Source organism: Muntiacus reevesi, chromosome 21 (assembly GCF_963930625.1).
Source record: "Muntiacus reevesi chromosome 21, mMunRee1.1, whole genome shotgun sequence".
Lineage (NCBI taxonomy): Eukaryota > Metazoa > Chordata > Mammalia > Artiodactyla > Cervidae > Muntiacus > Muntiacus reevesi.
In genome coordinates this window covers 50,729,112-50,743,461 of record NC_089269.1, presented here as the reverse complement: position 1 = coordinate 50,743,461, position 14,350 = coordinate 50,729,112, and the positions used below count along the sequence as shown (strand labels likewise).

The 14,350-nt window shown below is 49.3% G+C and overlaps 1 protein-coding gene across 10 annotated transcripts in view; it reads right to left on the bottom strand.

The window, feature by feature from the left end:
• Positions 1-3,401: 3,401 nt before the first annotated feature.
• The window catches only part of ITSN1 (intersectin 1), a 252,839-nt gene continuing 241,890 nt past the window's right edge, over positions 3,402-14,350 (bottom strand). For 6 of the 10 annotated variants that reach the window (XM_065913500.1, XM_065913498.1, XM_065913499.1 and 3 more), the window contains one exon: positions 3,419-14,051. In XM_065913500.1, coding sequence (XP_065769572.1) covers positions 13,903-14,051 — 149 coding nt within the window. In that variant the 3' untranslated portion in view covers positions 3,419-13,902. Of the gene's footprint in view, positions 14,052-14,350 lie in introns of all 10 variants that reach the window. The other 4 variants (XM_065913505.1, XM_065913504.1, XM_065913506.1 and 1 more) reach the window with 4 other exon arrangements.

Here is a 14,350-nt window from a genome sequence, read left to right as displayed (position 1 = left end):
TTCCTTTGTCTCTTGAGTCCCAGAGCCTGGGCAGGGGCTGAGCCTGCAGGTGAAGTTAAAGTCGTCATCTCTTGAGTTTTTCAGCTGTTGGGTTCATCTCGAGTCAGAGCTGGAAGTGGCCTCAGCCCACGGTGGTCACACGCTGGCCGCGGCTCCTGCTCTGCTGCTTCGTGCTTCTCGCAGCCTCTGCAGCACGTGGGCCGACCGCCTCGGCCGTGCCCCCAATGCGCCATGTCAGCCACGTTCCCGGCTGCCTAGCGCCCTCCACACAGGGCCGGTTTGTGCTCACCCGAGTATTCTGACAGGTCCGTATATCCAGCCTGTGCATTCTGACTTGAGCTGAAAGTGATCCGTCCTGCTCTCCACTTTCCGTGTAATTCTAACTTTAGAGGTGGTGATGTCTATAAAAGCTTCCAGAGAGATTCTGGCCAAAAACATCGCTCTTCTGGAATCAAGAGAATCTAATTAAAAGCAGTGACTGCTCTCACTGGGGCAGGGGTCCAGCGGCGGCAGGTCTCAGCTCGCCAGGTGCTACAGGCCCTGGAGGGTCCTCTGAACCAAGACTGGCCGGGAAAGCCAGCTCAGGATAGAGGCAGGAGTTTTCCCCTCTCGGGAGCACCAGTTCCGGTGGGAGGTACACTCATGGTTAGAACGCACTGTTCTTTGGTTGAGCTTCTGCTTGTGTGGTGTGTGTGTCGCTCAGTCATGTTTGACTTTGTGACCCCGTGGACTAGTCCGCCAGGCTCCTGTGTCCATGCAGTTCTCCAGGCAAGAATCCCAGAGTGGGTCGCCATTTCCTCCTCCAGGGGATCTTCCCCACCCAGGGATTGAACCCAAGTCTCCGGTGTTGCAGGCGGATTCTTGACCATCTGATTGGTTCTGCCGATTAAGGCCTTTCCAGCCAGGCTGGGGAGCCAAGCACAAAGCAACGTTCGTGCTTCTCATAGTAAACAGTCACCCTGAAATCACCAGCAGACACTGAATCAAGAGAACCTGGTGCACACTCAGCTGCCGCATGTCAGGTCATAGGGCATCCTGACAACACTAGAAGGCTTGTGGCCACAATAACGTGTTTCTTCGCTTGGATAGTAACCCTCTCCCAGACTGAAAGTGATCTCGCCAGGAGTAGCAGGCACCCTACAGAACCATCCAGCAGGAGGTTCCATAAGGTGATGTGACGCCACCCGCAGTGTGCCGCCGGACTAGACTGCTGCTCCGTGCAGCAGCAGGAGTGAGGGTTAAGGACGCGTCTTGGAGCCTTTGGGGGGTGCACATGAAAGCCTCTGCTTTCGAGGGTCGGCTTCCAACCCCGTACATGGAAGAGGCTGTAACATCCACTTGCTGAGTAGCTGCTCCAAGAGTGAGGCGAGGTTATGACGAGCTCAGTACTGGGTCTCCCGGATGTGAAGATGTCAATGAATGATGTTGGGTTACTGCTCTGACAGCTTCTTGACTTCTCTGGGCCGTCTTACCCAGGGATTGACTGACTGGCTTCACACAGCACCTGACAGGAAGTGGGCACTTGACCAAGTCCATCTAGAATCCCATCTTCAAGGACCTGTTCAGAAATCCTGGTTTCTAATGGACCATTAGGGTGACTGACTTGATCAGTCCTGCAGGAAAAGCTCCCCAGTAAAATGCCCTTCATTTTGATCTAACACTGCCAAACTGAAGGCTGCTCTGCAGTTTCCAAGACTGCTTCATGTTATATCTTATTTAAGCTTCAGGTGGCTCAGACAGGAAAGAATCTGCCTGCAAGGCAGGAGATGCGAGTTTGATTCCTGGGTCAGGAAGATCCCCTGGAGAAGGAAATGACAGTCCACTCCAGTATTCTTGCCTGGAGAATCCCACGGACAGGAGCCTGGTGGGTTACAGTCCATGGAGATCGCCAAGAGTCGAACATGGCTGAGCAACTTAACAGCCTTGTGGTCCAAGTGAGACAGACCTCACTCTGCAAGTGAGGGGAGAGATGGAGGTTTGCCCAGGGTCCCCGCCCCCACCTCCCGTTTTGCTGTTCCCGCTTGTCCTGGCACGTGGTGCCCTGCACTGGGGCCAACAGGCGACGCAGCCTCAGGCGATGGTCTGGGCCCCTCACACCTTGTCCGTTAGATACTCTCGATTCACCCTGTAAGCCAGGCCAGCTCTTCCCAGCGCTCACCTCCTACTGGCCTCGGAAGAGCGCTGACCGGACACAGCCACCTCGGGTGCCCATTCCTCGATCACCTCCAAGTGTCTGGGCAGCGAACGGACTCCCTTCCCAGTGCCGCAGTCTGTGGGCAGAGGCAGGGCTGTGCCATCTAGGAAGTCCTCCAGGGTACGGAGGGGCCCGGGCCACCCCCTGCACCTGGGGACCAGTGTGCCCTCCACCTGTGTGACATCACTCTCCCAGCCGTCACGGTGCTGAAACTAACTTCTTCCTGGCAAAGCAGCTCCACCGTCACCACATGCAATGGGCAGAGGCGCCATGCGGGCCCCTCGGACCTCTCCCCGGAGCCAGGAGGGCTCCGGCTGGCGTGCGGCCCCAGGATCCAGTCACCTAGCTGCGGACATTTGCCGCCCTCCCTGGCGATGCCTGATGCTGAAGCTACTAAGTTCCGGCAGATGAAAAGAGAGGAAAAGTGTCCCTTCCCAACTGGCCTCACAAGGACCGGGCTTGCAGTTTCCTTTCCCTCTCGCTAGATGCGGACACAGTGGAAAGTGAAGCTTTCACCTCTTCAAGGTAAAGTCAAATGATTGCAAGGCCCTGCCAGGCCAGACCTCGGACCTCTGGGCTGTTAACAAGAGGGAGAAGAAACCTCCCACTGACTCCACGGGAGGGTGGTCTCTAAAGGCTCAGCAGCTGCGCCTGTAACACAACCAGCACTCCTGGTTCCCCAAGACCGTCTGCCTTCCTCCCGGCTTGCCTCCTGATGGGCGTCGCACACCGCATACCCGAGGCAAACCACAAGCTTTGAAGACATGTAACAGCTGATGAAATATCTTTGCCGGTAATACTGCCCAATCCAGAATCCAACTCAACAACCTCCTTGTTGATTAAGCACATAGAAACGGGGGAGGGAAGTAATGAAACGCTTCAAACACTGCCTTATGTGGTCATCAGAGATGAACCCAGAGATCTGTGTACAGTGATAGTCTTCATGGCACTATTTTATATCTAGATAAAAATTTTTAAGCAGCCTCAACACATAACCATTCAGGATTATTTTAAAAATTAGGGTGAACTGGAATATATTCAAGCAATGGGATAATATGCAGTTCTTAAAAATCAAGATGTTCAAAAACACATAGATAGATGACAGATACAGCTGTATAGTGGAGAAGGAAATGGCAACCCACTTCATTCTTGCCTGGAAAATCCCATGGACAAAGAAGCCTGCCAGGCCACAGTCCATGGGGTCACAAAGAATTGGACATGACTGAGCGACTAAACAACAAAACAGTCTGCTCAGAAAGGAAGTGGGGCAGAAAGAACCCAAAGCAATCCATTGTAACAAGGTTGGTTTTTCTCCTTTTATTCATGAACTATGTGAATTTAAACCATACAGGTCAAAATGACCAAAGAATTGTTTGGAAGAGATTGTTCTTTTTAGATTCCAGATACACAGAAATAGCCATCTGTATTGATGTTGCTACTGGTTTAAAGAAAACAAAACTCAGTTACCATAATCTTGATCAGTCAAATTTAACATTTCTTACATAATAAGGTGCCAAAGGAATGCTCAGAGAGCAAACCTAACCTCAGCTTCTTTTAAACAGAAAAGAAACCTAATGTCTTGGCCCTGCTTCATCAAACCTTAGACAAATACAGAATTCTACAATTTATAATAGTGTCTAGTAATTTTTGGAACTCCATTGACATTACACACCAAACAATATAGTCTCCCTTTGATGGGAAATTAAACAGTACCGTTATTTGGCAACAGAAGTATATTACAGTCAACAGGGTGTCCACTGGGGAGGCAGGCTGGCTTATCCCACCCCCCGGCAGGGCTGTGAGGGAGGCGACATGCCCCCAGCACTGTGACCCATCTGCCGCTGGAAACACAAGGGACTCATGTCAGGACCGATACATTCTTTTCTAAATAGGTGAAGGCTAACTGGAATGGCTTGCAAGTGGTCACTGCTGAGCAGGACCCCACGTTCTCTGGCTTTTCTTGACCCCAGACTTTTTTGGAACAAGCAGGACCCAAGGGGTGGTTGACTGGCTGACTCATCTCCACTTACAGCCCTCTTGCCACACCAGCCACGAGGACTTGATGCCAAGGAAGGAGGTCAGGACTTACTCTGGGTGGGTCTATGGGAGCTTATCCACTTCTGCTGGGTAGCTTTAGATGGACTTCCCAGGCCACCTTGGACAAAGAGGTCCCTAAACAGCTCCATGTTTGGAAATGAAGTCACTCACATCCACCCACACATTCCTCAAGGTGATTTTCAGATCACTCCTATGATAACAGATTCCAGGAAGCTCCCAGAAATCACAGCTCCCTGCACCCCCTGAACCCTGAATTCCAGGAGGTCACTTGAACGCCAGCATTTGCCAATTTCAGATGTATCAAAAAAGGACTTGGACTGTTGGTTGACAGCATTGGGAAGCATACAGCTCATTGAAAGAAATGTTGAAAACCTAAGGCACACATTCCCCATATGTCCTTTCGAGCCAGGGCCCTCAACATCCCACACGCAGCGCTCTGTATGCAACACCCGCGACTCACCAGGAACTTGGCCGTTTTCAGCGCTCCATCGTTCCCAGCCTGACAAGGGAGGCTGACCTCACAGGATTGCCTCCTCCTGAAAGGACCTCTAAATGTACCTCTCGGGGGTTTGCATCGTGAGTGTCATAGGATTCTGCATTCTATCCATCCCTAGGTGACCTGTGGGGACATTTCTGGTGGCAAAGGATAAGAAGTCTGCCCAAGAAGCAGCCTGGACCTCTGACCCATTTCTTGGACTGGGAAAAGAGGAAGGCCTCTTGCCTTGAGGTCTCCATCATGGACACAAGCAGCTAGAAGGCTGCTCTGTGCTGGCTGTCCTGTGTGCTGGGAACAGCTTAACCCAGAAAGCTCCAAACTTCATCCTTTACCCCACAGTGGAGAGCCACGGTGGGGACAGTGAGGATGCCTCCGGGAAAGTACAATGCAAACACGAAAGGGATGCATTGAATCTATTCAGAAAGAGAACTGCAAAGGGTGACCCAGAAGTCAGGACGTTCGGAACTTTCTAGAAGGACGGTTGGCTCCACCCAAGATTCCTGGCCCATCCTCCAGAACCCATGGAAGCTTCCAGATCACATAACTCCGATCTGATGGGAACCAGACTCTCAAGCCTCCTATCCCTCCTGACAGAAGCACCTTCCCGAACATGTTACCTGTTTAATGAAACACGGGGGTCTCAACCAAGGTCATGGCTAGAGGACACTCATCATCTTATCATAACACCACCTGTTGCATTCAACTTCACATTTTCTATGCCCCTCCAAAATGACTTCTTTGAATTTCTAACATATCCAACTCAGGTTTTCTTTTTAATATATGAAATTTAGTTGGGTTGAACCCAAGTAATCTGATTAAGCACTCTCTACTCTTGGAATAGGTTTTTTTTTTACTTTTTTCTATAGCTTTATGCACTTAAATTAGATTCCTAAAATACTTTCATATACATACAGAAAAATAATCTCTCAATGACAAATCACATTTTACAATAACAAGTTAATTATTTATAACTACAGAATCTGCATTAGTTTATCCAACATTTAACAGCATAACCTCTTACACACCATATGTACATTGAGTCATAGACATTCCCATAAACTTACAGCAGAGATTTCTGGACAAACCATTGAAAGAGTATAACTTTTTCACTTTACGTAGTGGAATTCTGCATTCTTCTTAGCTGGAAACTATATAAAATGCAGAAAACCAGGAGCTGAGGACTGCATATCATACATAGGACATTCTGTTGCAGACTCTCATCTGTATACATGTATTTACACACATGCTGGCCACCTATGGATGTGAAGGTATACGCTGATGTAGCTAAGGCAACAGGACATGAATGACGAGATCGCCAACTTCTCTGTCTAGGTAGGACTATGAAAGGGCCCAAAGGGTACAGATCTCAGCCTGCTTGGGCTTCAGCAAAGAAGATCTGAAGTTGGTCTTACAGTTTAAAGACACTTGGGCTATTGGCAATGTACGTTTTAAATGCATGTGTTAAAATAAATATCATTACCAAAGATCTTGCTAGAATATCTACTGTCCAATAGTGAATATTTACCAGACAACATTTTAAGGATGTTGATTTGTAAAATGTACAACAAAACGTTCACTCGTGAAAACTAACACTGACACAATATTAATTAAATGCCTCTGGAAAACACTTTCTGAACTTTCAGTAGTCCGGACGATTGCAATACAAGGAGAAACAAAGCTAGAATTTGTTATTTCATTCAAAATGACACAATCAAACCCATGCAAGATGAATTTGATATCTCTATTCAACTTTCTGTCAGTATTTTTACTTAGCAAACTTTATAATCCCAGACAGAATCGGGAAACATAGACGGGATTATTGCTCTGTGTAGGTAGACATGAAACTGATCTGCAAAGGTCAAGCAAAGTTTTGGAGTGTCCTGCTGAGCGCTAGAAAGTGCTAGTGAAAGAAAGTAAGAACAAGCACACAGCGAGAGGGGAGACTCCCATGTCAGCTGCCTCCCTGGTATGTGGTCTTCTGGAACCCGAGGCTACGCACACAGTGGGGTCTCTGCTCCCAACAGCCCACTCATAGGTGGGGTCCTATGGCAGACAGCCCAACTGGGAAGTTGCTGCGTCTCAGAAGCAGGTGCCTCCAGACACCTGTGTACCAAGTGTCCAGCCTGGGCAGGCTTCGCTCTCTCCAGGAAGAGGGGATGGAGGAACAGCGTCCAGCCCCGTGGAAGGGACACCGGGCATCACCCACCCCACCAGCTGCCTGCTTCTCGTTGCCATCACTCAGATGGTCACTTGGAAGGCAGAGGCCAGAGCAGCCTGTCTGACCCACCAGCAAAGAGGAGAAAAGCCCCCGGGGGACGACTAACTAAAAGGAAGGGTTTTATTTCCAATCAGTGGGTTAAATGGTAAAGACTTGGAGGCCTCTCGGCACCCCTGGCCTACCCTGGACTGGGAGCCCAGAGACCAGGTGCATCTGTCAACTTGGGGCTTGAGTTCTACACCCTCTGACTGATCCAGATCATTTGTGCTTTTATAAGCAGATATTTTGAAAAGTGTTACCAGCCCAGTTCTCCGCAACCTGCCAGGGAGACTTTGCAGAGTAAGAAGCAGAAGTTGAAGCCCCACCTGCTTCAGAAACCAACTGAAAAGACAGTGTGACCAGGGCTGGCTTCATGGGCGTCTGATCTATGTAGTCACAGGGCACCCTGTGCTTAGGAGGGCCCACTCCTGGTTTCATTCTCTGTTGTCATCACCTTGAAATTCTTCACAATTCTGAACAAGGGGCCTCTCCGTTTCATTCTGCACTCAGCCCACGAATTATGCAGCAGGTCCTGACCCTGACTGCAGGAAGAGTCAGACCCACCTGTTCACATATCCACTTGTTCCCCCTGATACACACACAGACACACGCACATGCACGCACACACACACACACACACACACCATGCAATGATCTGCATTGCCCCCCTCAGCCCCTTGACATCTGAAATCCCAGACGTCATAGTCTCCACCTAGAAACTGTGATCCAGTCTAAGCAGAGGGAACCTGACTTCTCCAACCCCTTGTTGGGAACAGGGTGCCTCCTCCCTGTGGACCCACGCCCTGCGTCGGCCCAGCAGCAGGGGAAACACCTCCAACTTAACACCTGAGGCCCCTGCAGGGCTGAATCTCAAAGGGGCCTTCGCCAAAGCAGATGCAGAAAAAGAAAGAAGGCTGGGGACCCCTTATGACCCCAGACCCAGCAGCAGAGAAAGGCAAGATGTCACCAGGTACCGCAGGAGTGCTGGGTTCGAATCCCAGGCTCACCGCTAAGTTCCTTCCCCCACCATCCTCCTCAGACCCAGCAAGTTCCTTCTGATTTGCACAAGAGCAATGCCCCGGTAGCTGCAGTAGGTGGAGCCAGCGCCCTGAGAGCCGCCAGGGGGACCGACTACTTTCTAACGCGGGGGAGCGCGCCCCCTAGCGGTGACAGTGAGTAGAACGGCAGGGGCTGGCTCCTCAACCAGACGCAGCAAAGCCGCCCTCCCCCTGCCTCTGGTTCCTGCATCACCCTCTCTGCCCCAGGCCCCCATTCTGTTTAGATCGAGAAACAGGAGGAAATCAGGGCTTTGAGTATGAGAGGGAAAATGCAAAGGAACATAGCTTTAGAAACAACAGCACAGGAATATTATTCTTTTTCAGTGAAAAAAGTACAAAACCAGAGTTCCTAGAAGAAAAATATGCATTCTTTCCACTGCATAAAAAGAAACCCTGGTTACTGGGTAAGTTCTCAGTAAATATCAGAGAGAGAAGTGCTTGATTTTTTTCAAGGCTGACCACATACGCCCACTTATGAACAGGTTTATTTGGTGGGCTTTGAATCCTAAAATATTCACACATTTCTGATGATTTTAACAATATAGGCTGGTATAGAAAGTAGAACAAAATCCTTTTAAAAAATGACTCACAAAACACCCTGACATATACTAGGGGCAAGTTTACCCTGAAATCTGACAACCACACATAGTGTTGAAAAAAATTATTATGTGGGTGTTATCTGGTTCCCCGAGGCCAGATTAAAGAGGGTTCCTTTCAGTGAAGGAACTAATTGAAACTGCATGTCACTGAAATAATTTTTGGAGGTGGAGGTGAGTTTTTACAAGCACTGGGTGTTATTCAAATGACTTAAAATTAGATCTACAATGAGGCTGTGAAAGCCACAAAGGCAGACCCCCCCTCACCACCTCCCAGCCATTTGGATGGTGGTCATTCCCAGGAAAGGGGACTCCCTGAATGAACAATGTACTATTAACATTACTGACGGTGTTACCAAGAGGTCACAACCTAGGGATAAGACTTGCCAGCTGTTGGCATCTGGGTTTTAATACCCCTAAGATAGAGTGCTGTTAGAGGTTTTCTATCTTTCTTGCAGAATGAATTTTCCAGGCCTATAAGGAATAGATTTTGGCTCCCAAAGGTAGCAGATTATGTACCTTAGTTGAGCCTGGAGACCTACAAAGCTATTCCTGGATCTGACACAGGGCAGGGTAAGGAAGTGTAAGTTCTAGAATGTTCCTCTCCTCTAGCTCAAAGAAATGGCTGCTTTCCAAGTGCAATAAACATCCCAACCATACTGACACAATACTAAGCAGCCCCCATAAAACGTGGCTCCAGGCACTTGCCAGCTGAGTCTTGGCAGGTGACCTGAGCCCTTCCCTGCAGCCAAGAGAAGCCCCTGGGTGCAAAAAGAGGACAGTTTTCGTTTAACCAAATGCCCTTTAGGGTGACTCGGACCACAGCATCTGAGGCCTCACCGTGTGTCCCGTTCACCAACCATGCTTCTGCTGGTTGAGAGCTGAAGCCCTAACCCTGAAGCCGACCAGGAACATCCAGGCTTCTCTGTTGTCTCTGCCTCAGTTTCCCGCGCAGGGGGCTCTGAACTTGGAAAGCAAAGTGCACCTGCAGAGGGCAGACCCCTCGCTAAGCTCACGCTGACCTCAAGTCTGAAGTGACCCTGCCACCTCGAAAGCATGCAGGCATCCGTTTCTCCATGCTAGTGTTCATTGTAAACTCGTCTCCAGCCCCAAGAGAAGGGAAAATACAATGAATTGACACAGAATGAAAATCTACTTGCTGTTCCCAATGGAAATTCTTCAAACTGTTACACGCACAAAACAAACATTCTTTCTGTGAACCAAAAGAGCACAACCAGTTAGGGGGAAAAACCATCTGGAGTAAAGAGAGAAGTCTTTTTCTGCTCATCAAAGTACGGGCAGGCGGTGCTAGTGGTAAAGAATGTGCCTGCAATGCAGGAGACCCAGGTTCGATCCCTGGGTCGGGAAGATCCCCTGGAGAAGGGCATGGCTACCCATTCCAGTATTCTTGCCTGGAAAATTCCATGGACAGAGCAGCCTGGTGGGCTACAGTCCATGGGGTCACAAAGAGTCGGACACGACTGAGCGATTTCACTTTCAAAATATTGGCAAAACTCTAAAATAGACTCCCAAGTCTCCTTCCAGATAAAACCAGAAGCACTGCACTCACTCCCTTTGCTTCGTTCTCCAGCCCCACTGGATTCTGGAAGGCCCCCGCTCTGCTGTGGTCAGTGGCTTTAGGCTTGCACCAGTCTACTCCTGGAGAGACAGGACAATCAAGTGGTAATTTACTCATTTTCGGATGGATTTTTTCCTGTTAAATTCAATAGTACTAACCAGCTGAAATGAGTTACTTTCCTAGACTTAAGTCATGCTTAAATTGTTCCAAACGCAAAGAGCAGAAAGAATTCCCCTTTTAACATGAACATTCCTTGGAAGCATAACTCTCTCTGCCATCAGAGGTCAGGGACATGTAGGATGCCTGGCCTCAGTCTCTCAAGCACATCTGGAGACCCCAGCCTAGAAAGATCTGTGTGTGTGTGTGTGTGTGTGTGTGTGTGTGTGTGTGTGTGGCCAGCCCTGGATCTGAATGAACCACATCCTCAGGCTCTGGGGGGGTCACAGGTGCTCTGATTCCAGGAGACATGCCACCCACCTGCCTGCCAGAAAGACCCTGCCCCAGAGGGACTGGGAGAGCTGGTTGACAAAGGAGGCCCAGCCCAAGGGCTCCTGTCCTCGGGGCATGGCTCCAGGAGCAGTTCCCACGAGGTCAGGGTGGCTCAGAGAAGGAGGAAACTCGAGGTGTCTGGAGGGCTGGAGTCAATGTCAGAAGGCAGTGGCCAGGGGAAACCCTGTGTGTAGAAAGCAAAGAGCTAGGACACAGAAGGTTACTGGCAAGGGACGTTTCATCTCTATGAAATACAGCCCCGGCCGCCCAAAAAGGTAGACGCGAAGGACTAGTCTCAAAGAATTGGAGACCATGCATCATCCACGTTCCTGAGTGACGGCCGGATCTGACAGCCAGGCTTTGTCGTCTGTAAGGAGGATCAGTCACCTTACAAATCACCCTGGTGAGTACAGGGCACTCATCCAGAACCGCTGCCCTGGAGGAGCATCGCAAGGGTGCTCAGTACAGTCACCTGGGAGAAAAGACTCACATATTGCTTCTTCATGCATGAATTCCAACCCTGCATGGGTGGGTGAGCTGGTGGACCAAAAAGGTGACAAGATGTTTGTCATTGAGCACATCACATCCACCCTACATGAACGGTGATGCCCAACATTCACACGCAAAGAGAGCCAATGAAGAAAAGGTAAAGAGAGGGATTGCGTTGGTGACCCAATATGACTCTGTACACACAGGTAACCCTTCTTTTTCTACCATAATCACGTGTCCTTCATAAAGACACTGAACAAACTGTATTGGGCATAGACATAGGAAAGCATGACTGGTAGGTCTATTCACAGATTTCATTTACAACAGTTTCCTAACAGCATCAAAACATACATATGAACTTAAAGTATCCGAACCATGCTTGCTGCTGGAAAGTGGTAAACGAGTGCATGCTTGAAGTTGAATTTGGTCTCTAAGGTCTTCAGCTGAGAGTTACTAACTAAAGGGTAGATCTGCTTGTTTCAAAAAATACTTATGTCTGTTGTTCTTGATACAAAAGTCTACACTATCTTTAATAAATAAATAATAAAGTGTTTCTTAGAAGTATGAAATGTAAACTTTGTTGCCCTTTCCGAGACACACATTTTAAAAATTGCTTGAAGGATGACATGACATATTCGGTTCCTAGCAAAGTGGGTAGTTAACTATCTTTCCCCCCCCCCCCCATCTTTTTTGGTCACACCACATGGTATGCAGGATCTTAGTTTCCCAGCCAGGGCTGGAACCTGCAGCCCCAGCAGTGGAAGCACAGTCCTAACCACTGGAACCACCAGGGAAGTGCCAATGCTGTCTTTAGAACGCATTCTACAATCCTAATTAAATTCTAAGGACCTGCAATCGAGGAGAACACCGTCTCACCCAGGAAAGCTAGATTCCAGGACTGAGAGAACATGCAATGAACATTTCATGGTAAAACGACAAACTGGGATTATGGGAGCATTGACATGCAAACAAAGTACGATCCACGCTTGTCATGAGCAAATCAAGTTCTTATCTAGTCAACCAGCCTATCTCCTGGCATTTAAGGAGAAAAACTCAAAGAACTCAAACTGGTATTACTCAGCTGCAAAAATGAATGGAACTGTGGCCGTTTGCAGAGATGTGGATGAACCCAGAGACTGTCAGATGGTGTGAAGTAAGTCAGAGAGGGAAAAACAGGTATCATATATTAGTATATATATGTGGCATCTAGAAAAGTGGTGTCGATGATCTGATGTGATAAAGACATAGAGAACAGATGGGTGGATACCCAGGGAGAAGGAGGCGGGGTGGGGGGTGGGGACTGGGAGACTGGGATTGACATATATACACCACCATGGATAACATGGGTACCTAATGAGAACCTACTGTACACCACAAGGGATGCCACTCAGAGCTCTGCGGTGACCTACGTGGGAAGGAAATCCAGAGAAGAGGGGACGTGTGAATATGCATGGACGATTGACTTTGCTATACAGCAGAAACTGACACCGCAGTGTAAACCAACTATACTCCACTAACAGTTTAAAAACTAAAAAAGAACTCAAACCGAACTTGGCACGTGGTCATACGCTCCTGATTCTGGCAACACGCCGTGTGTCCTTCCGTTACTGAGAGGTTGGCTGTGTATGGCGGGCTTTGGGAAGGAGTCTCGGGTCTGCTTCTCTGGAACCGAGGGGCCTGCCTGCTCCTAGCGTCTCTCCCCCACCACAGTAATAGATTTCCTCCACGGATTGTCAGTTTTCCTTTGCACACCTTGGGGACACCTTTGGGAGGAATGTACCAAAGACACGTGCGGAACTTGCCCATGACAAGCAGGCAGGAAGAGGCTCAGAGCTGGTCACCAGCAACCACTCTTGTCCTGAAACACAGGACCTCCAAGCGGAAAGGGAATGTCCAGCAGGGCTGGAGATGGGGACCCAATAACATCATCAAGTAGCCTTTCAGGGAAGCTACAGTGACCTGGTCCTGCAGAGTATGACTAGGTAGACAACCTCCCTTACCCATCTTCCAGGGGAGCTGGAAACCAGAATAGTTTTCATTGACAGCTACCAGGAAAAAGACCTGGAGGAGACTGGAAAAACCCTAACAACATGCCTGCTGGAATCTTCCACGGATTAGACCAGCATCTGATCGGAAGACCATCTCCCCAAGTGATCAGACCCAGGGCAGCATTTCCAATGAGGTCCCAGTGGGGAAATGAGATTCTGAAGCAATGACATGATCAGCGTGATCATTTCTAAACACACCAAGGACTAGGCATCCTGGAGGGCCTGCTTGGAGGCTGGTGGAGGAAAGAAACAGGAGGGTCCCATGAGTTCTCCAAAGATACAGATGTTGCATTTATGAATCTATCTTACAGTGACCAGACTCAAGCCTCGGGCCCAGGGATGGGACGGTCACCCCACCAAAGGTGCTGGGGGCCATGCGACTTCAAAGGCCCTAGAAGCCACGATGAGCCCCGCAGTGGGGACAAAGGAAAACACAGTCCTGTTTCCTAACATGGGAAATGATTTAGGGGAAGGATTGTCAAGAAGCAGTCCCAGAAGCTTGGAGGGGCCTATCTTCTCTGCCCTGTTGCCCTGTGGCTGAACACCAAACGCCGGTCCTCGAAAAGCCAGGCTGTTTCCAGGCAGGCAGCATCCGCCGCCTCGGGCTGAGCTCTGCCAAGCGTGCCCTGGCGGGCTCCCTACGGTTCATCGAACAACTGCAGGTCCAAGCGGACCACGATCTCGCCCGTGGGGACTTCGTGCAGCAGGAGACACTTCGTAACTGGGCCCTTGGAGCCCTGGTCCTTCTTGATGTCGGCCACGCGGATCTCCGTCCGACCCAAAAAATCTGAAAGGACAGACACACAGACCCTCCTCAGAGAGGATTCCTTCTCGTCAGGGCAGGTACCTGGCATACTGGGCGTGTCCCTCTCTCTTCTTCAGAAGGGAGCTAGTTTCTTGGAATCCAGGGACTACAGTGACAGCATCATTTTTAAATGGAGTGAAAACAAAAAGGTACTGGGCTGGGGATGAAGAAGAGTCTAGAAGATCAAAATACAGATTTTTCCCTTGTACCCAGGGGGCCCCTAAAGGCCAGGAGCTTCCTAGGAGACAATGCAAAACTGGATATCATATCTGCTGCACAAT